Consider the following 26,208-nt stretch of genomic DNA (forward strand, 5'->3'; position numbering starts at 1 on the left):
GGGGGGGGGGGGGGGGGGGGGGGGGGGGGGGGGGGGGGGGGGGGGAGCCAAGAATGTTTTGGCACCTAAGGTACCTTCCAGCCCTAAATCTGCGATCACATGAGCTATAATCCTAAATCTCTCTGGCCAGTACCTCACCTCTTTTGTCCCCTCAGGGTTCCAGGAGGCCCAGGAATCCACAGATGGTGTGGTCCTTGTAGCCTGGAAGAAGCCTCCAGTTGCAGTTCTAGGTTGCAGGTTTGAGGTAGGGTAAGGGAAGATAAAGGATTTAGAGTTAAGTGACTTTAGAGATCCAGTGTATTCCCCTCATGTGAGGGTGGGGCAGAAATGATGTCTAGATCTTCCATTTCATCAATCTGAGGAACTCTTCAATCGAGGAAATTCTCTCTACCAATAAAGATGGACACCTGTCCTACAGCTTATTGTCTCAGAGACTTTTCTAGAAAATTCAGGGGTTAAGTGACTTGTCCAGTCAGTATGTGTCAGTAAGTCAGTCAGTAAGCACCTACTATGGGCCACTGTGCTAAACACTAGGGATATAAAAAGAAAGGCAAAAGACAGTCCCTGCCTTCAAGGAGCTTACAGTCTAATGGGGGAGACAACACTCAAAGAGCTATGTACAAACAAGTTATATACAAGATAAATAGGAAATAAGCAACTGACTGAAGGCAACGAGAATTAAGAGGGTCTGGGAAAGACTTCCTATAGGACATGGACCTGAAATCAGGGCTTTCTAATTCTAAAGTCAACTCTCTGTCCTCTGTGCCACAATACTTCTTGAGTACCTCATTTTTGATAGATCAAATTCATGGGGATCCTCTGGGGCTCCTCTTTGTTTGAATACCACCCCTATTTTCATATTCTATTCCCCCTTCCAATTATGGCTGCCCCCCCCATACACACACACACACACACACACTCTATTTCCTGTAAATATTTAAGGTCAGAGCTGAGTCTACAAGACAGTTAAGAGCCACTGACACTGCCCAGTGAGCTCAGTTGTATGTATAATGACAAGGCAGGGGCCCCAGGTCTCATGGGTTAGGGAAAAGAGGGAGAATCATGCTTTTCTTGTTTGGGGAAAACTGGCTGGGCCAGCCCTCAGCCTGGGATTCTCCTTCATTTATTTGTTTTTGCTTCTCCCATCTGAAGCTGCCCCTGTTAGCCCTGATGGCTTCCAGGTGAATGTGAAATACAAAGATGTGAAAAGGGAGGCACACCCCTGCCTTTCAAGGCCTCAGCTGAGGCCTCAGCTTGTCCCCTCCCCATTCACTCCACTGTCACCCCCCCAACCCCCCCAACCCAAGACACCAGTCCTACTCACTCTGGATCACATTGCATTGATTCTGAAGGACCCTAAGAGAAAATTAGGCTCCTAGAACCCTTAACTTTGAATTGCAAGAGATTTTAAACGTGATTTAATCCACTACCACCCTCTCAATTTACAGATAAGACAACTAAGGCCAAGAAAGAGAGAGTAAATTGCCTAAAGTCACTCAACTAATTTTAGTTACAAGAATAAGCAAAGGAACCACATCTCCTGACTCTCAGACCATTGTTCTGACCTGGAATGGACCTTGGACCATCAAGTATTAGACACAGAAAGTCAGAGCCAGGAAGACATCTTCATAGAACTGAAAGGACATTACAGGCCATCTAATCCAACCCCCTCATTTTACAGATGAGGAAACTGTGGTTCTGTGACTTACCCAATGTCATACATTCAGTAAACATCAGAAGTGGGATTTGAGCCCAAGACCTCTGATTCTAAGAGCCCTTACTATTGTACCATGATGCCTCCTATTTTAGATTATCAAATATCAGAACATAGAGCATGAAGTATCAGCTGGATGGAATCTTAACGTCATCAGATCATAGGCTTTGAGCTGGAAAGAACCTTGTAGGTTGTCTAGTTTGTTTCATTTTGCAGATGAGGAAACTGAAGCACGTGGAGGAGAGTGACTTGTCCATGGTCATACAGGTAGTTGGTTGGTTGTTGGCCTTCGTTCTCAAAGAAGACCAAAATGACATCACTGTGCTAGAGTCAAGTTACAGTGAGTCCGACTGGCTGATCAGACCAATATGAGCTTCGAATGTTCTTTCTACCACAGGTCGGGCACGAATAGCCCATGGGAACATTTGAAGTAGATTCTCTAAATTTGTACATCTCGAGTTTCTTTTGAGAAACGGGTAGTAACCATCTTAGAATACAGAATATTAAACACAGAATATGTGGGATTACCTGGGCAGGAAGACCTTAGAACATGGAATATTAGAGCACAGAACATAAAGGGCTCTCAGAACATACAAAGTTGTAACAAAGAACGTGGGGGGGGGGGTGTCAGTAGATAACCAAGGCTTCTTCAAGCATCTAGATTCTAGGCTAGCCTCTCCTACTTCCCCCATTTTACGGAGAAGGAAACTGAGGCACAGAATGGTGAAGTAACCGGCCTAAGGTCATCTTGTACCACTGGAGTGGATGTCAGATGAACATATAACTTCTCTGAAAGAAATTGTCACCTTTCCTAGTACCATTTGATGCCGGAATGGTTTGAGGACTGAAAAAATAATTTCCTTTTCCCTACTGCTTGGAACAGAACAAGAGATGTTTCCAAGCCCCCCTTTGCCATTCTAAGGGGGTATAGTGTCTGTTAGTGTCTCGAAGTGTCCCTAGCAATGTTCAAAAATCCCAGTAAGAGAAGGGCTCCAAGAAGCACTGTGGGAACCCTGGCATCAGAGCCTCCTTTCTCCTGGGGAGCAAGAAGCAGAAACTCAAACTGGTTTTCCCTGTAATGAAAGTGCAAATGTTCCCTACCCCACCCCTAGATAGACAAACTTTATATCAAAACAAAACAAAAAACAAAGCACTCCTACTCCAAAAAAAGTCCCCCATCCATACCCATTTTTTACATGGCTATATATCCTTTCTGGCAAGGGTTACTGCACCATGCTCCCTCTCCCCTTCCCTCCAAAGAGTGTGAACAGTGCCAGGAATATTGAATGTAAAGGGAAATTATCACCTAGGGCAAAGCCTTATTTTAAAACATTTATTTAGTATTTGAAGAAATACCTCTTGCTTTGAGGAGCACCGATAAAGTAAAGTGTGGACACAATTATGTAGATAATTTAAGTCTGTCTTCTCAAAATCCCCCACAATTGTAGGAGGGCCTGAATTACTTGGGCTAGCCATATTTAAAGAGGCAGTCTAGGATGGTGGAAAGAGCCCTGGTGGCTGCCCATTCAGATGAACTGGATTCAGGTAACATTCCTGCCATCTCTTAGCCATGTCAACCTAGGTGGATGTCTTTCCATCTCTGAGCCTCAGTTTCCTGGTTTGTAAAATGGTGATAATCAGACAACCTACCACATGAAGTTATTGTGGGGGGGTGTGAATGAGATGTTATATGTAAAATTGTCTTTTAGGGTAAAAAATATGAGAAGGAAATGGCTCCAGTATCTTTGCCAAGAAAATCCCAAATGGGGTCACCAAGAGAGGGACATGACTGGAAGGACAAGAGTTGCCAACTGTGTTGTAAGGTTTAGAGCTCAAAGGGACTTTAGAGAGCATAGAGTCCAAAGCCTTCACTTAACCACCTGGGAAACTGAGGTTCAGACAGGAGAAAAGGCTTGTAGTAGGGTTAAAACTTGAACCCAATTCTTTTGACTCAGACCTAGTATTCCTACCTCTACACCACATGGTGCCTCATTTTCTAGTGAAGTTTTCAGTTTTCCACTTCAAGACAGCTATGTATACACAGCCCATGTTTATGTGTTCTGTTTATTCCTGTTTTTGTTTTTCTTTGGATTTTTAAATGGCCCAATGCCCTAGGCAATCCTTCTGTTTCCCAAATGTGATGCACAGGGTGGGGCCCCAGCTAACCACAGCCCAGTGTGTGGGGGGGGGGGTGGGGAGGGAGTGGAATGGGGGTGGGGAGGGGAGGAGAAGGTTGGAATATAGATTCCATCACTCCTTCCCTCACTGCTTTATATTAGGGCTACTTGGGGAGCCTCAGGTCCTGAACTCTCTGGGACCCATATAACCCCTTTAGTTCATTGCCATGGGAATTAGCCAAGCAGAGGGGAGTGTGGGAAAGAAACCCTGGTAGCTGCCCCAGGGACAGGCCTCCTTTTTCCTTCTCCCACTCCTTTATCCCTCCTCCACTACCCCTTCCCATGCTCCGGCATCTATGAGGAAGTCCTTGGAGGCCTCTGTATTAGCCCTTTCCTTAAATAAATAAATACATTATGTTTCTATAGAGCTGAAGCTTTCACATACATGATCTCATTTAATCCTTTCAGATAGGCATTATTATTTCCATTTTATAGATGAAGAAACTGAGGCCTGGAGATGTTAAGATGCTTACCCATAGGCCTATTGCTAATTAGTGTCAAAGCTAAGACTAAGATCCAGACAGTCTCCAGACTCATAATTCAATACTCTTTGAACTGCATCTCTGAGTCTGCATCTCCATTAGGAAAAAGGAGGAAAGTGCAGTGTAATACACTTAGTAGGTGTTCATTAAATGTTTGTGGAAGGAAAGAAGCAAGGAAGTTTAGCTCCCATTCCACCAACACTACCCCCCCCCCCCCAAATGAGGAAATGACCTTCTGGAACAGACTCTTAATTAAGAATTTATTAACTGAGTTAAGGGTGAGTATGGCTCTCACACTCACCAGACCTTCCTCTAGTCTATATCTTTTCCCTTGTTTTTTATTGATTCATTTTCTTACATCATAATAATTTTTTATATACTTCTTCCCAAATACACATGCATGAGTACACATACATTGAGCCCTTCCTTGTAACAAAGAAAAATGGTTGAGCAAAAACAATGGACAGAGTAGCCTCATCTGACAGCATATGCAGTATTCCACCTCCATAGTTTCCTACCTCTCTACTGAGAGGCAAAATATGTGCTTAATCCTCTGTTTCCAGAAATCAAGATCTTTCATTGCAATTAATCGGGTTCAGTTACCTTTTAGGACTGTTTTTGTTTACATTATTGTAGTCATTGTGTATATTGTTCTCTGGGTTCTATTTTCAATTCCTGAATTCTCTGAATTACTCTTTATTTATAGCTTTTTTTTAAATAGAGCAATGATTTTCTAAAACATTTGTATATCGTAATTTTTTTCAAAATTCTTCAAACAGATAATCACCCGTTTTGTTTGCAGGTTTCTTTTTAATATCACAAAGGGCACTGCTAAGGATATCATATATTATATGGAACCTTTCTTTTTGTCATTCATCTTTTAGGCATATATGCCCAGTAGTCAGATCAGTGGGTCAAAGAACATGAACAGATTAGTGATTTTTCTCCCATAATACCAAATTATTTTTTCAAAGTGGTTGGACCAACTCATAGCTCCATCAACAGTGTATTAGTGTGAACTCCTTCAACATATTTCAATTGCTTTTTAAAATAATTTTTTGCCAACCCGACAGGTGTGATTGCCCCCTCTTTCCATGCTCCTGCCCCTCTGTGCTTGATTTCACAATACCTTACTACCTCTCAAGTCTTTCTGTTCTTCTCCTTCTTTCTCTCTTATTCCAATTTCTTATTGGAAAGTTTGGTGCTCTGGGTAATCATTGCAAGTCAACAAAGATTTGCTTATGTCAAGGTACTATGGAGAGATGAAAAGTACATAATCCCTGCCTTCAGGAAATTTATAATCTGATGAAGTGATCTCAACATATACTCAAATAAATTTATCATAAATAATTATGATAAGGGCAAAAGAAGGATCCAGATTAAGAGCTCTAGGAAAATTTAAAAAGGGAGATACCGATTTTAAGAGGGCAGGAAGGAAAGAGAGATCAGAGGAGAGTACAGGACCAGATCTGAAATTGGCCAGCCATCCTGCCTCACTGCAATGTAGGGTGTCCAAAACAGAACTCATGATCTCTTCCCCCCCAAAACCTCACCTACTCTCCACCCTCTCATTCTGTACTTCCCAGTTTCTCTTGAGAGCACCATCCCACCAGTCACCAAGTTTCCAACCTTGGTATTACCTTTTAACTCCTTACCCTCCCTTGGCCCACACATACAGTTGGTTGCCAAATTTTGTTCTTTCTACTTGCACAGCATCTCTTGCCTCTGTCCCCTGTTCTCTATTCACACAACCACCCTTCTGATTTCAGCCCTCATCAGGTCTCCCCTGGACTATTACAATGGCCTCCTAATTGAGCTCCCTCCATCAAAACTTTCCCCTCTCTGATCCATCCTCCACTCAGCTGCCAAAGTGATTTTTCTAAAGCACAGATCTGACCATGACACTCCCCCTACTCAATAAATTCCGGGAACTCTAGGATCAGCTATAAGTTCCTCTGTTTAGCTTTTAAAGCCCTTCACAACCTGACCCCAACCTACCTTTTCAACTACACTTCCCTTTCTGCACACTATGATACTACATACAGCCAAACTGGCTTTGATGCTGTTCTTCCCATGGGACCCTGTCCCCTCACTTTGGCACTGCTCCCCGGGCCTAGAATATACCACTCCTCACCTCTGCCTTCTAGAATCCTTTCTTTTAAAATTCTGTTTAATTGACACCTGCAACATGAAGCCTTTCCTCCAAGGAACCCAGGTCCTCTCCCCTTCCCCAAGGTACTACCTTGTAGCTATTTTTAATGTATTTTCATATTCTTATTTATGTGCATATTCTCTCCCCTTTAGAATGTGAGTTCCCTGAGACAAGGCCTGTTTCATTTTTGTCTTTAGTTTTTTGGGTTTTTTTGGTGAGGCAATCAGGGTTAAGTACTTGCCCAAAGTCACACAGTAGTAAGTGTCATGTGTCTGAGTCTGGATTTGAACTCAGGTCCTCCTGACTCCAAGGCCAGAGCTCTATCCACTGCGCCACCTAGCTGCCCCATTTTTGTCTTCGTAACTCCAATACTTGGCACACTACCTGGCACATAGTAGGAGCTTAATAAATGCCTATTGATTAACTGACTATGAAGAGCCTTAAATGCCAGACTAAGAAACCTGTCTTTATATTACAAGCTAATAGACATCCAGTAAAGGTTTTTGGGTTAGAGGTATGACCTAACCAGGCAGGTACAGGAGGCCTTAGGAAGATTACTTTGACAGCCTAAGTCAAAGAATGGATTGGATGAGGAAGAGAAGAGATTGGAGTCAGGAAAACTAGTTAAGAGGCTATTACAATAATCCAGACAAGAGCTGATGAAGTCCTGAATGGCATGAGGTGTAAGCAGAGAGGAGGGGACAGATACAAGAGATACAATGGAGGTAGAATTTGACCAGACTTGTTAACTCTTTGGACCTAGGGGATGAAAGAAGGGGAAGAGTCAGAAAGGATGCTGAAGCATCTAGCCTGGGAGGCTGGGAAGAGGGTGGTATTCTAAACAGAAACTAAGCAGTGAAAGGGAACAGATTTACTGGGGGAAGAGGCTGTGGCCAGCTTGGAAACATGAAGTTTGTAGGGGCCAGAGGGACATCCTTCCTAGTGGGGAGATCCAGTAGGCAGCTGGAAATGTAGAAACGGAGCTCAGGAGAGTGACTGCAACAGGAGAGGTCTAAAGCCTGTATGGTGGGGGTGGGATGGGGAGGGGTGGGGAAAGAGGGAGGACCTGCAGTAGCAATGAGTTGACAGAAGGAAAGAGATAAACAGTGAGAGTCAGAAATTAGTCTGGTGAATAGTTTAGGCGGAAACAAACAATGCTGGAGAGGGAGCCTACTTCACCTGGGAACATGATGGGAGCCCCTGTTTCCAAGCAGTTGGCAAACGTGTTCACATAGAGTGAGGCAGTGGAGGGGGAGAAGCCTGAAAAGGCCAGATCAGCACCTGGAAGGGAAAAGCCTGGGGCTGCAAGGAAGAGGCCTGGGCTGCTCCATCTAACCACCTCTTTCCACAGCCTCCTTCTCCCTCCATCTCTGGGAACAGCTGATAAGCCTCCCCTTCCCCTCCATGCTGCCTTTTGGCCCCAGTAAAGGGGGAGAGGAGAGTGTCAGTATTTTTTCCACCTCTTCCAGTCCCATCCTCTCAATGAAAATGTCCCTTTTCCCTCATTAAGCAAGTGTTAATGAGACTAACAGGCTCAAAGGGGCAGACAGAGCCATAGTTCCAGTTGTTGTCTCTGGAAAGGACTTAGGAGAGCAGACAGCTGGGATAACATGTGCTCAATCAATCAATCAATCCACAATTCTTTATTAATCCATTACCATGTACTATGCCCTGGTCTAGGCTTTGGGGATACACATACAAAAGCCAGAGAGTCCTTGTCTCCAGGGAGTTTATATTCTACTGGGGGATACAACCTGTTCACAGAATAGGAAATAGAGAGTATATGCAAATTAAATTTTATAAAGTAACGGGGATTGGGGAGATGGGTACTAACAACTGAAGGAAAAGCTTCTGGAAAAAGATGGCCCCTTTGGGGCAGCTAGGTGGTGTAGTGGATAGAGCACTGACCCTGGAATCAAGAGGGCCTGAGTTCAAATCCAGACTCAGACACATAATACTACCTGTGTGACTCTGGGCAAGTCACTTAACCCTAATTGCCTCACCAAAAAAAAAAAAAAAAAAGTAGCCCTTAAAATGGAGACTTAAAGAAACTACCAATATGAAGAGGCAGAGGTGAAGAGGGAAAAAATTCCAGGCATGAGGGACATGGGTTTGTGTGCATATAATCTGCATGGAAAAGTAAGAATGAGTGCAGCGAGGTGGTGCAGTCAGGAGGACCTAAGTTCAAATCTGGCCTTAGACATTTACTAGCTGTGTGACCCTGGGCAAGTCACTTACCCTGATTGAAAGAAAGAAAGGAGGGAAAGGAAGGCAGGAAGGCAAAGAAGAAGTAGTTTGTGAAGTATTTAAAATGCTTTTAAAAAAAAGGATCAGCCATTCAACACAATCTATCAGAACTGGGACAAGCCATTTTTCAAGCCTGGGGTCAAAGCTTGAAGATAGTATAAGGGTGTGAGCACACACATACCCTTCTCTCCTACTGTCCACTGTCGATCTACATTTCACACTGTAGATCTATATTTTACAACATAAAGACCCCAGTACCATCAAAGGTGGGATATTCTGGCCTTAAAAATTATGCTTTTATATTAAAAAAACATTCAAAACAGCTTCCTCTCCTCACTCATCCTCTGTCCTTGCATTTTATGCCCTTCATGGCCTTCTACCCAACTACTAGTTCTGGTTCTGCCTCAACCCTTTCCCCCTAGGCAGCTCTGGCTGTTTACCTTACCCCAATTGTACCTGTAGTAACATGTTTGCTGTACTGCTATGCATTCTGAGGAGAGCAGGGGATCCCACCAGGGATTTGTCTTAGACTCTTTACCCACTGAAGATGACCTTGGTAGGGAGAGCCACTTTAGTTCTCCAAGGCAACCCGCCCCCACTTCTTTACGGGGTTCTGAGTGCCCTAGAATATCCTGAGAAGGACTCAGTTTTTTTGGTGGCAGGGCTCTTGAGTTATAGACTAATAATGGCTAAAAAGTATATAGGTTTTTTTTAAGGTTTGCACAGTGCTTTACATATATCATCTCATTTGATTTACATCTATTATTTCATTTGACCCTCACCACTACTCTGTGAGGTTGGGGCTATTATGAGCCCCATTTTTCAGATTAAGAAACTGAGGCTGGGGCAGGAAGGTGGCGCAGTGGATACAGCATTGGCCCTGGATTCAGGAGGACCTGAGTTCAAATCCTGTCTCAGACACATAACACTTACTAGCTGTGTGACCCTGGGCAAGTCACTTAACCCCATTGCCTAGCCCCCCCCCCAAAAAGAAACTGAGGCTGAAGAAAGATAAGTGACTTGCCCAAGGTAACAGTGTCTGAGGCAGAATTCAAATTCATGCCTTGTCAATGCCAACACTAACCCTCTATCTACTATACCATTCGGTAGAAATTGTGTAGTCCAATCTTGTCACTGTACCAAAGAGAAAACTTTGGCTTGGGGTGGGAGGGCTACAGGTGAGTCCCTTGCCCCCCCCAAGCCAAATGCCTCATTCTCCAAGAAGCCTATCCTGATCACCCCATTTTAGTAACGTCCTTCTCTCTCTGATGTCTCAGCCTTTGTTCTGCTCCTCCTCTCTTAACACCCTTTCCCATGTCTTATTGTGTATTTTGATAATTCTGTCTGTGCGTTGTAGCAGACTGTATGCTCCATGGAGGCAGGGGCCATATCTTAGCCTACACCTGGGCGCTTAAGGACTCCCCAGAGTCCTGATAGGGCGAGGGGTGAGGGGCAAAGCAGCCTGGGCCAGCTCTGGGAGGCTTGGCAAGGGGGAGGGGCCCAGCATCCCCACAACCCCCAGGAGATGCGGGGAGGGGGAGGATGCTGGGCTTGAAGGGGGCTGGGCAGTGAAGGAGCCTGGGGAGGGGGTGGAGCCTGCCCAGGGGGAGGGGGGCGGGCTGAGCCGGCTGGCGGCCCGGCTGAAAAGCGTCCTGGGCCCCTCTAGCGTGCACTCCCATTGTCCCCAGGGTCACTCGGGGTGAAAGGTCAGGGAGGGTCATGGGAGGGTTGCCTAGCGTCTGGGAACTCCCACCGAAGTTGCTGTGGCAACAGGGGCCAGCTCCTGCCCGTTCACATCCTGTGACGAGATTCAAAGGGGCCGGGGGTCCCTGCACATTAATGAGCTTTTAACTCTCCCTGCCTTGGAACTGGGGGGGGGGGGGGGGAGGAAGGGGAGGGGGGGGGGGGGGGGGGGGAAGAAAAAGGAGGGGGGGGGGGGGGGGGGGGGGGGGGCGGCGAGGAGGGGAGGGAGGATGTTGGACTTCATGCCCTTTCTGGTTTGCCTCTCTCCAATTCCTGCCCGTCCTTTAAAGCCTCCTCCCTGAAACCTTTCCTGATCAAGCTACCCTCTCTGGGTCTCAGTTTCCTCCTCTGTAAAATGGGGAGAAGGGTCAGGCTTAATGGTTTCTAAGGTCTCCCCAAGCCTTCCTTGAGCAAGTCACTTATCCTCTCAGGGCCCCAGTTTCCTCATTTCTCAGAAGGAGGGGTGGAGTGCTCTTGTTGACCTCCAAGCTTTCCCCAAGCCTTCTTTGATCGAGTCACTTAGCCTCCCCGGGTCTCAGTTTCCTCACCTGTAAAATGGAGGGAGGAGGGGTGGTTTGGCTTTGGTGGCCTCTGGAGTCTCTGCAAACCTTCCCTCTCTGAGGCCTTGGTTTCTTCATCTGTAAAATGAGGAGGTCCCTGGTAGCCCTGAATCTGGGATGATTCCTTTCCTTAGTGGGGAAGCATCTGCCCTCTGACCTCATATAAAGCTTAGTCTTGTCCCTCTGACAGAGTCAGGATCTTAAGAGTAGGAAGAAACCTAAGAGGCCATTTAGTATCATGCAATGGAGTCATCAGTGATTGGATCCTAGCCCCCTGTAAGCTATCGGGGAACTGGGAGCTTCCCAGCACTTAGTCCACGTGGACACAGAAGGTGCCTAATCAGTATTTGCTGCATTAAGTTGACAGAAGCCTCAGTAGTAGAGGCTGACCCGAAAGCTCTCTCCTTAGTGAGTTTTCACTCTTGTTCCAGCATTAGTCTGAGGTGGTCTGAACAAAGTGCTAACATAGCATCCCTTTCCTCATCTCTGCCCTGACTTTCCATGCCTGTGTCCCCCAGGGTCACTTCCTCTGTCTTTATCTTACACCCCACAGCCTTGGACAACTGAAGCATGCTTTGAAGGGCTGGAGAGGTCTCCCTTGATTCCATGGGGCAGAGGAGCCTTGGAGGGCCTAAGCTACTCTGTCCATTACCCCCTTTCCTCCCTGAATTTCAACTTCTCTCCACCCCCACAAGAAAACCTGGGAGGTGCCTGGGGGTAAAAGTGGGAAGGAGGTTTGAAGAGCAGAGTTCCTGGAGACGTTGAAGACAAATGGAACCCTTGTAATCCAGCTTAAGTTTCCCACATTGAGGGGCTGCCCACACCCCTCTCTTTGCCATGGTCTTTCTCTTTGTTTCTAGGCATGGGTGGTGTGGCCATAGGATAATGTTGGTGGTAGCAAGTGAAGAAACTTAGTGCTGAAGGTTGAAGGGAATGTGAGAAGGAAGAAAGGGATGAGAGACTGGTATGTGTTTGTCTATTAGGGTGGATGCCAACTTTCCCTTCTTCCCTCTTCTCACCCTATGCTGGTTACTTACCTAGGCAGTTGCCTCTTTTGGTACTATAGTTCTCAACAAGGGAAAGTGGGGGGGAGGAGGGAATATGCATTTATATAGAGCCTACTATGTGCCAAGCACTTTTTACAAATATTATCTTGTTTGATCAACAGAAAGGGAACATTTCCAACTGGAAGCAGCTGCGTTGTGGAGAGAGAGGCGAGGGGATAAGAAGAAGAGAGAGTACTGGGGGTTTTGATTTCATGACAAATAAGGAGAGATCTATCTAGAATATCTGCCTGGAAAAAACTCTGACCTGTCTTTTGCTCCGTTTTGGAAATATCAGTCTCACCTTTTACCCCTCCCTTTCCACCTTGAACTTACTTCCAACCCCATACCTTCATGATGAGACAAAATACGACAGAGGTCCCAAAGGAAAAAAGGAGTAGAACTCTTATTTGGAGGAGTTGAGGATCTACTTGTAATTTACCAGATTTCTCTGACCAGCCCACCCAACTCTTTCAAGAAGATCATAGGCCATAATAGATTTGGAGCCGGAAGGGACCTTGGAGTCCATCTCGTTCAATCCTTTTATTTTACAGATGAGGAAACAGGTCTATAGAGGTAAAGTGACTGGTATAGGTTCACCCAGGGAGTACCAGGAGCGAGATAGGAACAAACAATCTCTTACTGTAAAGTCAGTCCTCTTTGCCTTATACCATGTTCCAGTGACCCCAGAGTCAACCATGTTGTTAGAGGCTGCCCTTAGATTAGGGTACAGGACTTTGGTTAGTGAAGGGTCTCCTCTTCCTCAGTGGGCGCCCCTTCCCTGACAAACCCCCATCAGGTGTTCTGGGGAACAGGGATCAGAAGAGAATTGGCTTTTCCCTCTATCCCCTCAGGGATCCTGTCATCTCTGGAGACAGCTCAGATGTAGGCAGCATCTTTGCTCCATATGAGCTGTTAGGCCATCCTCTGTAATGCTGTTTCTTCACTCCTGGTCTACCTGGTGGGCAGAGAAGCTGGTGGGGCTGAAGGGGGATTCCAGGGAGCCTCCAGAGACAAAGCGGGGAGAGTGAACTGAGACAAAATGAAGCGAATGGTTTCTCTCCTGGGAACCTAGCTCCCAAGGGGATAGTTGGACTTCTTGGATTCTTCCAAAAATAAGTCTGATTTCTCAAGGCTTCATTTCTTTCTCTCAGTGCAGCCCAGACTCACCAGGTCTCCCACCCCAGTCCTTGGAAGTGTCTCAGAAAGCCCACCCACATTCCCTCCTCAGGAAGACAGCAGACACAGAGCTAGTAAGGGCCCTTTCCATTATTCTCTCTGGTCTTTAGACGTAGGGGAAAATGAGAAAACACTGTAGCCGAGGTAAGATATATTTTTGGGAGAAAAGAAACCTAGGCTCTGTTGGCCTATTGGTGGGAAGGGAGAGGGAACTGAAGAAGGAAGAGGCAGGTCTGAAAGGGGCTTTCAGAAGATTGAATTTTCTCTTTTTTACATTTTGATTGCCAAGTAGGTCATTTATTAATTCAGAGATCATAGGATCACAGATTTGGAGCTGATCCAGAGCCAGAGAATTGGACAAGGGATTTTCCCCAAACTAGAATCACCCCCACCCCCCACACCACCTTCTCCAAGCCTCTTCTGTTTCTGGGGAAAATTCATTCCAAAATAGCTAGGGATATGTATGCTTATGTGTTTCATCTGTTTGTGTGTACACTCATATATGTGTCTATCTCCCTATATAGGAGTATGTGTACCACAGTATTCTGTGGAATGTGTGTGTGTGTGTGTGTGTGTGTTTCTGGTTTTTATCTTAATAGTTCTAATTTGGGAATGTGCCGATGTCATTTTTACGAGGTTGGTGTAAAAATAATTTACAGCCTTTTCCAAAAAGCTTTTTTTCTAGGGGAAAAAGGTGTAGAATCACTTACGGGATTTTATGGTCCACCCCCCAGCTCCTTCCCTTCATCCCCCCTTCACTGTTTAATATCATTTTTATGTCTCTCTCTCTCTCTTTTTCTTTCTCTGTCTCACTCTCCTTTACTGGAGGACAAAGCCTGATTTAAAATTTGGATCTCTTCCAGGTCAGGCTCTCTCCAGTAGTTTGGGGCCCAGTGACCTCTGCCCCTCCTCCCTCCCAAGGTCAGGTACTCTTCACCACACGCTTGTGGATGACCTTCTTGTATTGACAGGTGACCCCCAGGGTGAAAGAGAAGGGGTTCCTTGTGCTGTTTACTTCAAGCTGTTTTGTTAGGCATCTGCCACGTTCCACCCTAATGGCTGGGCTTCCACATTAGCCGAGAGACAAGAATTAGATTCACAGAACAACTACAGAGCCATATTGCCGTAGAATCTCAGAATTGGAAGAGACCACACTTGCCATCTAGACCAATCCCCTCCATAGTCTCACTCAGGCTCCACTTGAAGACCTCCCAGGGAAAGGGGATTAAGGAGTTTTTGTGGTAGGGGTGATGAAAGGATAAGGGGACCTGGATTTTTTTTCTTTTTCTCTTTTTGAACCAAACCTGTGATTTTATCTATGTAGTAGGCTCTGGGGCAGAAATATCCTCTATCAATCTGTATCTTTTCAGGAATTTATAGTTTTAGAGACCTGCCTGGGACATTCAAAGGTTAAGTGACTTTCCCAGGGTCATAGTACATGTCAGAGGTAATACTTGAACCCAGGTCTTCTGATTCAGAGGCCTCCTCTCTATCTGCTATTCCATGGTGATTCTTTTCTTGGAATTTTCTAGGTCATATTTCTTATAGCATTTTAACTGGACCTCTTTATATAAATATAAAATATATATATATTTTATTATATATGTATATATTTATATGTCCTTTGTTGTTGTTTTTTTAAATTCAAAAAACCCCATGTTTTATTGAGGCTTTGTTATTTCCCAGTACTTTCTCACTTCCACATAAAGAAACTTCCATTGCAATCACGGAAAGACAGGTTATTTTAAAAACAAATTAATTGTTTTAAAATCTTACTTGATTATTTTTAAAACAAATTTTTAAAACAAATTTAAAACAAAAAGACAGGTTATTTTAAAAACAAATTAATTGTTTTAAAATCTTACTTGATTATTTTTAAAACAAATTTTTAAAATTTAAAACAAAAATTATGTTTTAAAAAAAAACAAACTTTATTTTAAACAAAAATAGACCAACACATTGGGCACATCTAACAACATATATTATGTTTCCCACCTAAAGTCTACCACTTCTCTGTCAGGATGACCTGTCCTTTATATAGACTAAACTCTCTCTTCCATTACAGTTATTGACAAACATCTTTCCCTCTATATTAAGTTGCAAATTGCTTGAAAACAAGGCCACAGCTTCATAAAACATCAAGGCTGGAAACTTAAAGATTATCCAGCCGAACCCCTTAGTAGTGGTTTTTTTTTTTAATTCTGAACTCAAATAACAATTACAACAAAAAGGAACTCCTTCATTTTATAAACAAGGAAGCTAAAACCTTTAGGAAGGAAATGACATAGCTGAGGACATACAGGTATGAAGTTAGAACGGAGACATGAATCTGGGTTATTCCAAGGCCACCACACCCTGCCTGTGGCGCCTAGCACATGGTAGGTGTGATAAATATTTGTCAAATTGGATTGAATTGAATAGAATTGAAGTTCCTGTAGCAGAAGAACAGCTTTCTAGTGCATGCGTAGACAGAAGAGGAAGGTGTGAGGGTTGTCAAAATGCCATCTTCAGCCTGGGAGCCCAGAGCAGGGTGGGGCTACCATCCATTATCTGAGGATGCCTCCCCTAGGGCCTCTTCCCTTCTAAATTCAACTAATTCAGGAGTGGAGAACCTTTGGCCTCCAGGCCACATGTGGCCCTCTAGGTCCTCAAGTTTGGCCCCTTGACTGAATCCAAACTTCACAAAACAAATCCCTTTAATAAAAGGATCTGTTCTATAAAACTTGGACTCAGTCAAAAGGCCATACCCAAAGACCTAGAAGGCCACATGTGGCCTTGAGGCCAAAGGTTCCCCACCCCTGAAATCAATTGCTGGAGTAATATGGAGAGGGGGGGAATGGAAGAGAACCCAATCTTGATTTTGTTTAACCAGATAATTCAAAAGTAAGAGTTTTCACTTTCTTCTCTGTCATTAAAAAAAAAAAATCACCCCCCCAAAAAAGAAAACAACAAAATCTTCCATAGTCTTCATGCAGTGCTTAGTACAGTGCTTAGTACATAGTAGGTGCTTAATAAATGTTTATTGACTATCTGCAGAAATCAAATCAACACCTATTTCTTGAGTGCCTGCTATATATGCAAGGCATGGGGGCTATATTTTTCCTCCTGGAAATCCCAGTTTGGGGATTTGTGAAGTTGAAGTTCATTGTTTTTATATCCTGAGCCTTTCCATTATCTGTCCTGGGAGGCTGAAATAATAAAGATAAAGTAACTGATTTTCAGGTATCAGTTTAAGGACTACAAAATACTTTCTTGACATGCATTATTGGATCCCCACAACAACCTTGTGAGATGAGAAGGAAACTGAGACAGAAGAGGAGCTGAGTTTGCCATTGCCCCACAGGCAGTAGTGTGTGTGGTACAGTGGAAACAGCCTTGAATCTGGAGTTGGAGGGCCTGGGTTCAAATCTCACCTCTGATGCTTAACTACCTGGGTAACCTTGGGGTTGTAGCTTCTCCCACCTGGACCTCAATTTTCTTATCTGTAAAACAAGGGGATTGAGCTGGATGGACTTAGACCCCTCCCAGATCTAGATCAATTGTCTTGTAATTCTGAGTGTAGGAGTGTGGAAATGGGCCAGTGATGGTGCAGGGGAAAAAAGAAAGTAAAGCTTAGAGAGAAGTTTCCTGTTCAAGTATGGGTGTGATGAAATGATCACTGACTGAAGTTTCTTCTGAGCTCTGAAATTCTTTAATTTCTGTAAGTTTACAGAGCTGTCCTGTTTTGACGTAGGGGAAGAATTGGAGATTTGGGGTGAACTTCGTGACCCCTTTCTTCAAAGTGTGCTGACAGGTTATAAGGCAGAGTACTGGGCATGGAATCAGGAAGACCTGGGTTCAAATCCTGATGTCACCATTTACTTGTGGTATGACCTTGGGCAAATGACTCAACCTTTCTGAGCCTCATTTTCTTCATCTATAAAAGGGTGACACTAATAGCACCTGCCTCATAGAGCTGTTTTAAGGATCAGTTCCCCAATCTGTAGGATTACCCGTCCTTTCTCTACCCACCAATGTGACACTAAAAGTAACATTTCAGGGGTTCAAGGTGATAGTCCTAAGATCCTCATATTCTGGGGCACAATTCTAGATTCTCTTGTATGTAGGGCACGTGGAGGAAGTCAGACCCAGTGAAAGAAAGGGAAGGAGAGTCAGAGTAGCATGGCCTAACCCGATTTGGAATCATTCCTGGACCCATCAACTTCTTGGCTTAGTAAATATGGGTAAAGTGCTTTGAAAACCTTAAAACGTTATATAAATGTCAATCCTTGTTATTATTGTTAGAGAAGAATTGGAGGAGAGAGGGGGTGAGACCTATTTCTTGCTTGGTTTGTGGTTTTAAAATTTTTTTTGTCAGGAAAGGTCTCAGGAGCCCTCTGTCATCATCACATACATCCCAAGCCATGCTTCCCCTCCCACTTTCCCTCAGGCCTGATGCCATCCGTTATAAACCATTTGTTCCTAATTGTGGAGATCCTTGCTAATGACTCCTGAACAGGGTGGAGGGAAAGAGGAGGAGTTGAGTTTCATTAGTGGGGACTGGGTTTCTGGGCTTTTTGAAGGGGGAGTTGAGAAGCAGAGGGAGATTGGTTCTCAATAAAAAAGAGCAAAACCTTCTGCTTGGCACTACAGAAATGACCAAGTCCTTTCCAGGGAAGTGTGCTCTAGAGCTTGCTCACTCACACACACACACATGAATATCACAGGGGGAAAAAGCCCTCCAGATTTATAGTTAGAGGTTTAAGTTCAGACTTCTTACAACATGTTACCCTGTACGAATCATTTACCCACTCTGGGCCTCAGTTTCTTAATTTATAAAACGAGAGGATTGGATTATGTATGATCTATAATTAAATTCTATCATCCTAAGACTTGGGGGTGTTGATTTTCAGTCATAATTATGAATTCTGGTACTCAGGGCAAATTCAGTTGTGGGGGGAAGGGAAGGCCAAAGGAAAGTCCCTTTGAGGGTCAGTGGCATATCTCTTAGAGAATCCAGCCCCTGCCTCAGAGGCACACATGACAGCCTTGGTAAGGAAGCAGTGGGGATGGGGGAAAGATAGCAGGGAAGGTAGAACTCTGTTGAGGGTGTGGCTCTTTGTTTCTCAGGGTCAGTGGAGGACCATGAGACCTGGGGACAGTGGTCCAGAGATAACTTTGGGGAAGAATTATTCTTTTCTTTCAGATGTGTAGGCCCCTAAAGAAGGTCTCAGTCCCCCCATTTTTACTGTACTGTTAATTTTTTTTATCTCTGGAAATGGGAGGGTAGAAAAGTAAGATTTCTCAACCTAAATCATGTAGGTGTTTGTCTCTACCCTGTCTGCCAGGCCCTATCTCAGTATTTTCCCAGATAACTCCCTTCCAGAGGTCAGTAATCTAGCCTTCACCTATTCAGGGACTGAGATTCAGCCAGCTTTGCAAGGGATTTCCCTGGCTACCAAGGAAGGTGGATCCCAGATGACCTCCCTCCAGAGATTCTTCATTCCATTCCAAGGCATTTGTCCCTGCTTTCCTTCTCCTAACGCCTGCCCTGTCTTAATGGCACACACATGAAAAGGTTGACAGAAGAAATGTATGTAGTAGAGAAGAGGGATTGACAGCTCATACTCAAGACCTCACCAACATGTAAATCATTTGCATAAGTTATACATCTGTCTATGCTTGCCCCCTGTATTCAACCTAAACAAAATTCAATTTGACAACTGTGTATTGAGTATCAGCTGTGTGCCCAAAGCACAGTTGTATCTGTGGACAGATTAAAAAAAAAAAACAAATGCAGTCCCTGGCCTCAAAGAATTTACAACCTAGTTAGGATTAACTAGGGAGAGAGATAGGTTGGGCCTAGCAGGGACAAGCACTCCTGGTTTTTTTCTTCTCCTTTAAAAGATGACTCAATGATTTTATCCAGAGGGCTAGAAGAAAGCATATATGTATACATGTGATTGCACTTCTTCATATGCAAATCAAACAATGTTAGAACTGAAAGAGCCTTCAGATACCATCTAGTCTACCCCCTCATTTTAATTTTTGAAATGTTTTATTAATGCTTTTTATTTTCTACACCCCTGTGACTTCCCAACAACCAGCTCACTCCTGTCACAGAGCCCAGCCTTGTAACAACAACAAAAAAAGGCTAACTAAGCCAAGGCAGTCCAAGAGGAGGTGGCCAGCCAAAGACATGAGGATAAGGGACTGGATTGGGGGAAGGAAAGAGGATAGGGCAGAAGCCTGAGAGAGGAGGCCTTCTGAGACAGCACCTACCAGTCTATTTGACTTTCCATACCTGTAGTCTATCACTCCTACCAAGAAGGAAAAAGAAGTATTTATTAAGCACCTACTGTATACCAGGCCACGTGCTAAGCTCTTTAGAAATATTGTCTCCTTTGATTCTTGACCTCTTGATTCTGAGATGATAGAAGTATATTTCATAATTAGAACAAAAATTGATTCTAAATTCTGAAATCTTTTATATTTTAATAATTCTGTAATATTGTTGTTCACTTGTTTCTACTTCCTTCTCACTGTATCACATCTTAGGCTCCAAATGCGTGGCATAGTCTCTAGGCCACTGAACTTGGAGTCAGGAAGAACTTGATTCAAATTCTGCCTCAGATACTAGTTGTGTGACCTAGGACAAGTCATTTAATAACTCCATGCCTCAGTCTCCTAATTTGTAAAATGAGAGGACAGACTTGATGACCTTCAAGGTCCCTCCCAGCTCTCAACCTTTGTGTCCCTAAATTCTTCCTGTTTGTTGGTTCTTAGCCCACAATCAAATGGTTACACATACGCACGCAGATATAGAGGTATCCATGTCTATATCTGTATCTATATCTCTGTTTGTTCAGCTGTTTCCTTATTGTTGGATACCTGCTTTCTTTCCAGTTTTTTGCTGCCATAAATATGTTTATATGAATATTTTTGTAAATACAGGCCAGTTCCTTTTTTTTCTTCCTTGACCTACTTGTAGGTACATGCCCTGTTGAGGATCGATAGGGGGTATTGACTCAGTATGGGTATGAGCAGTTTAGCAACTTTTCTCAAGTGACTTCCAAATTGTTGTCTAGAGTACCAACCTTCTAGTTTTAAAGGTGGGAAAATGGAGTCACTTACAAGTGAAATGATCTACTTAAGATTGAACCACAAATTAGTGGTAGAGCTAGGATTAGAACCGATGTCTCTAGTACTCTATCCATTATGCCAAATGCCATGTAAATAATGAAATGCTATTCAGTGATTTCATGTGACTTTGTTGGATCATACAATTTATAGCTAGAAGGGACCTTAGAGATCATAGGATCCAACCCCCTCATTTTAGAGATGAGTCACTGAGTCACAGAGAGGTGAAATAAATGACTTAGCCAAGGATTCAACAAAGGTTAAATGTCATGCCTAAGGTCATACAGATAATAAGAAATGGAGCCAAGATTTAGTGATTGCTGGCCATTAAATTGAACTGCTCCCTGAATTTAGGCCAGTCTAGGCCAGCGGGCTCACAAGTCAAAGATTCTGGGGAGTAACAGTCACCATTTAAATCTGATTTTAGGAGGAGAAAGGGAAGAGAGGACTTATGTATGTAGTGATGGTAGTAGAGAGCACAGAATCAGTAGTTCAGGCAGTTTGTTTCTGATGTTCCCATGTTTTGAAATAGGAAAATAGCCAGGTCATTTACTCCCCCTTCTCTAAGATTATTGATCCTATTTGTCCTTTGTCCAGCCCTTTTGGGGGTAAATGGTGACATTTTGTGTTCCAAGGTGACTATCATGTCGCTTCTAAGATGCTCAAACCCCAGTGTCCCTTGTATCTAGGGTATCCAGAGGAAATAAGAACAGGTGGAAAGAATGGAAAGGAAGTCAAGGGAGGAACAGAGCTGGGCCTGGCCTGATGAGGGATCATTCTTAGCTCCATCCATTCTCCTGAGTCTGTAAAGAGAGTCAGGGAGAGGAGCAGAAACCTGGGATGAACAGAGTGGTGCTGGAGGTCCAAGGGTTGAAAATAGGGGGAGGGGGAATAGAGGGCTGTCACAGGGAGGTCCCCATGTGAGATTGTAAGGCCATGTCATTTTTTCCTGTAAATCTTGTAATTTCATGCTCCAGAGGACAACAAAGTGAGAGAGTCAGTGGGGAGTGAATCAAACTCCCCCAGCTCCCCTCTGCCCCAAGAGACCAAGAAGGATAGTTCGGCCACTTCCAGTCCCAATTTCTCCATGGAAGTGTGCCCCTCCCTTTCTTGTCTCCCCAACTTCCCTGGAATTCTGGGAACCAAGTCTCCTCCTCCTCGAACCCCACTCCCCACTCCAGGCAGCCCTCGTCTCTCAGGCTCCTCTCCCCTTCCCCCAAACCTTATCCTCATGTCTTCTGCTGGCCACATCCCCTTGGACTGCTTCTCCACCTCTTGGCTTCCTTCTGGCCTCTGTATTCCAAGCCCCTTTCGATCCTCACAGGCAAACAAGGAGCTCTTTGTCCAATTAATGTCAAACCTGGAAATGATGAGTGGAAAAAGATGGCCCCCTCACTATCTTCACCCTGATTGGAGCTGCAAGCTGTTTCCCTTCCTTTAGGCTCTTCCATCAACATCCCCTTGTCCCTAACTGGCTCCTCCTGACCTTGCCACCTCTTCTCAGAATCTTCTGACTTGGTTGGGTGGGATGGATGGGAAGGAAATCTTGTATTTAAGAAATGTACCCATTGCACCCTACCTCTAGACTCTGGGAAACTCCATGGAAAAGATAGATCAAAGGTTTAGAGGTAGAATTCAATTCAGCTCAACATTTATGAAGCCCTAGTTCTGCAAAGCACTGTACTAGGCACTAGGTCCTTAGACAAATGGAAGTCACCTTAGAGATTCTCTCTCCTCAAAGGGTTCTTTACCTTTCTTTGTATCATGGACTCCTTTGTCAGTTTGATGAAAGAAAACTTACAGACTTCTCAGAATAACATTTTTAAATGCATCAAATGAAATCCACAGGATACAAAGGAAACCTATTACATTGAAATAAAGTTCAATTTTTTTCCCTATCTAAATCTGGATCCCAGGTTAAGAACCTCTGATCCAATCTAGCTCCCTCATTTTATAGATGAAGAAACTGAGGCCCAGAGAGGAGAAAATGACTTCCTCAGGGTTATACTGGTCAAAATGAGTAAAGCTAGGATTCTTCTCTGGATCTCCTGCTTCCAAGTCCAGTGAGCTCAGGAACTCAGGGAGTGTGGGGTGCGGTGGGAAGAAGACTCCCTAGATAGAACGAAGAAAGAATGAGGAAAGGCAACAAAAGTAGGAATTTGTTCTGGCCTTGAGACCCAAGTCTGGTCTTCCCCCCATTCCCCCAGGATGGGTGCAGGGCAGGGAATACTGCCACTTGGGAGGGTCAGTGATACTGTCTACCATGCTAAACTTGGGGTTGGACATTTGAATTGGGGGCTGGGAGGACACTTTGTCTTTTGAATGGGATATCTCTCTTACACTCCTATCCTAAGACTTCTCTTCCCCTTCCCCACCCCTATTAAGCAAATGACTTAATAGAGGTGAGGAGGGCCATCAATTAGGCCTTTAGGACAATGGCTGGTGTATTGCATTTGATTTGGGGTCCAAGGATCTGGGCTGAAATCCAACTAGGATGCCACATTGTCTGTGTGGCCTTGGTTAAGTCATTTTTCCATTTTGAATTTCAATGTCTTCATCTATAAAATGAGGAGATTAGACTAGTTGATTGGTGAAGTCCCAGCTACACTCTAAATCATTTGACCCTATGGTCTGCTGATCACAAACTCTGTGAATGTGAATTTTGAGGTGGGGTGATAGAGGAAGCTGGAATGCCTCCAGCTTTGCTTAGGGTGGGGTCAGCTTGGATCAATCTGTTTATATTTACACACCAACTTCCTTAGGTCTGGGAGGAAGAGGGAGGTACCCACTGTAACTGTGTGGTGACAACTTTGGCCAAAGCCAAGGATGACTGTGATGACAGGCAGTGTGGCCTAGTGTCTCGAGCGTCAGGAAGATCTGGGCTCTTGTTTCCCCTCTGACACATATGTATGTGGGACCCTGGGGAAGTCACTTATCCTATTGGGGGAGGGGGAGTTACCCCCAAGCAACTCTTTAAATAATAAATGAGTTGCTGAAATACATTAGTAGAGGGGGTTTCCACATTGGAAATTCCCCTTACCAAAAGCGGAAACCTTGGTAATGAAATCACACAGGATCAAAAGCCAGGCTGGCTTGGTCATCCCAACAACAACAACAACAACCCCCCAAAAAACCTACCCCTAATAACGTTGAATGAGCTATTATTGCACCATTACTGGGTTGGAGGATCTGTGAAGTTCATTTCAACTCCAAGGCTCCTTCTCTAGCTCATTTTACAGATGAGGAAACTAAAGCAAACAGGGCTAAGTGACTTGTCCAGGGTCACATAGCTAGTAAGTGTCTGAGGCTGGATTTGAATTCTAAATTATACCAGGGGTGTATAAGTTGGGGAACATATTTTATCTGAAAGGTACATATGGTATGAATAGGGAGATACAGAAAATGAGGCGCAGAAGGTAGAATCGTAGATGTAGGGCTGACCCTCAGAGGCCACTTCCCTCACTTGGCAGATAGCAAACTGAGACCTAGGGAGGTTAAGTGACTTGCCCAAAATCACACACATAATAAGGATCAGAGGTGGGATTTGAACCCAGGGCCCTGGGTCCGGAGTCAGTGCTCTTTCCACTGAGCCACACCACCTTATTTTTGTAGATTTAGATTCGGAAAGCTCTGTTCATTCCATATCCTCCCTTATTACTTAGACTTTTTTTTTTAAGGGGGAAAGAGTATTTACAAGTATAGACATAATCACAGTGGTCCCTGACACTGCTAGTGCCTTCCCTTTGAGATCATCTCTCCTTTAGACAGTGTAAATCTTGGATATACATGGTGGTTTGTCTGTTATCTCCTCATTTAGACGGGGAGCTCCTTGAGGGCAGGGACCATGTTTTTACCTTTCTTTGTATTCCCAGTTGCTTGGCATAGTACCTCTAAGTACAGTAATGAGTGCTTTATTGAATGCTTGTTGACTGATTCTTTTTAGACTGTGAGATGTCCTTGTGGAGCTATCTTATCCTTCTGAGCTAAAATTATAAGCTGATTGAGAGGAAAGATTGGCTTTTTTGGTGCTGTCTTTGTATGTCCAGAGTCTGGCCCTGGCACTATGCTTTCCATGTTCAAAAGAGCCATTCATTAATACTTGCTGAATTGAATTAAGGAGTATGGTGCTTAAACTTCCCAATATTGGGCCACCAACCCAGAGCTGGGAGTTGAGATCAAGTCATGGTTAGATTTATTTCCTAGACATTTCTGATCAATCATTGACATCCCTGGACCTGCCCCTGTTTCTTCCCCAATCTCCAATCTCTTACTGATATCTCAGCTTCATCCTGACCCACCAGAGCCTACATTGCTACCCTTAGTCACTACAAAGATCCATCTGATCTCATCCCAGTTCTCCCAGAGCCTCATCCACCTGCTCATATCATTCACTGACCCCATAGTAACTAGCCCTGAATAGGGTTGCCCACAATGACACCAACCCCCCACCCCATGCCTTATTGTTTCCTCTGAGTCCACACTGATCCGAAAGGTCCCATATAAATCACACTATCTTCTTTGACCACACACTGGCCCTCTGACCTTATTGAAGATCTCTTAAGACCTCACTCTTAATTTCCTTAATCCTATAAACTCTGTCCCATTACACAAAGACCCTTTAGACTGAATTCTGACTTCTAAAGAGCTAGACTGCTCTAGATCCCAAATTGAACTCATTCTGGTCTTAAAATTCCACACTCACCCCTGTGCTCTTCATGAAAACACTTCCCTGCTTCCTGATCCCCCAAATCCACACTCAACTCTCATAATACCCTCTAACGTGATTTTTGACTTCACATTGGCCCTATATTGACGGCTGGGCTCTACTTTTGACTACCGACCCCAGGTTTTTCCCTGCGACCTCTCTTCATTAAACTCTTTGAGTCTGTCTTGACCTATCATATCCTCTAATGGTTCCATATTCCATCCTGTTACTCTTGATTCTCTCTCCAATCCTTGAACTCACCCTAAATCCTACATCTTATAAAGTACGTCAAACCTCATATTGACCTTTTATCTGACCTCTTTCATTTGCCCTCTAGCTCCCTGACCTTATATTTGCCCCTGTGGTCCTATTTCAATGACCCTCTGACCGACCTATTGACCTCTGACCTACCATTTATCCTCCCCACAGATCCTGGAACCACCCCTCTCACTGTATATTTACCTGATGCCCCCCACCACCACCAATGAGCCCCTTCCACTGACCCAGGCCTTCTGTGTTCCAGGCTCTCCAAGTAGCCCGGCAGTTCCTGCTACAACAAGCCTCAGGCCTGAGCTCTCCTGGGAACAATGACAACAAGCAATCGGCAGTACAGGTAAGGAGGTCAGGTCAGGTGTGGGTTGGTGTGGGGGGGAGCCATTGGTCAAGAAGGTTCAAGGTAAACTGGGGGGGAACAGCCCTTGGGAGAACAGCTTGGACGGGAGGGAAGGGGAAACTTGAATACCATAAACAGAAGACTACAGCTGGGGCAACGTTTAGTCCCAGTTCCCTGCCCCCCTTGCCACGACTGACCCCCACCAGGACAGCTTCCCACAGTGGTCACTGGCAAAGGTGTTCGTCCCCACTTAACTGTCTGAACTGGTTCCATTTCTAGACTGCCCATCTCTTTGTCTGTTTCTGCCTCTCTGTGCCGCTGTCTCTTACAACACGTGTGTTTCTGTCTATCTCTCTGGATCCTCTGACTCTTAGTGTTCAGTTGCCTTGTCTCCATGCCTGAGTCTCTGCCTCTGTCCCTAATGATTTCTCTCTCTCTCTCTCTCTCTCTCTCTCTCTCTCTCTCTCTCTCTCT

General features: G+C 44.4%; 1 protein-coding gene across 5 annotated transcripts in view; it reads left to right on the plus strand.

Moving 5' to 3' along the window:
• The window catches only part of LOC114053425 (forkhead box protein P4), a 99,165-nt gene that overhangs the window by 27,111 nt on the left and 45,846 nt on the right, over positions 1-26,208 (plus strand). For all 5 annotated transcript variants that reach the window (XM_027876465.1, XM_027876468.1, XM_027876467.1 and 2 more), the window contains exon 3: positions 25,645-25,734. In XM_027876465.1, the coding sequence (XP_027732266.1) occupies positions 25,645-25,734 (90 nt within the window). The remainder of the gene's footprint in view (positions 1-25,644; positions 25,735-26,208) is intronic.

This window comes from Vombatus ursinus, unplaced genomic scaffold, assembly GCF_900497805.2.
Source record: "Vombatus ursinus unplaced genomic scaffold, bare-nosed wombat genome assembly UNPS02014811.1, whole genome shotgun sequence".
Taxonomy (NCBI): domain Eukaryota; kingdom Metazoa; phylum Chordata; class Mammalia; order Diprotodontia; family Vombatidae; genus Vombatus; species Vombatus ursinus.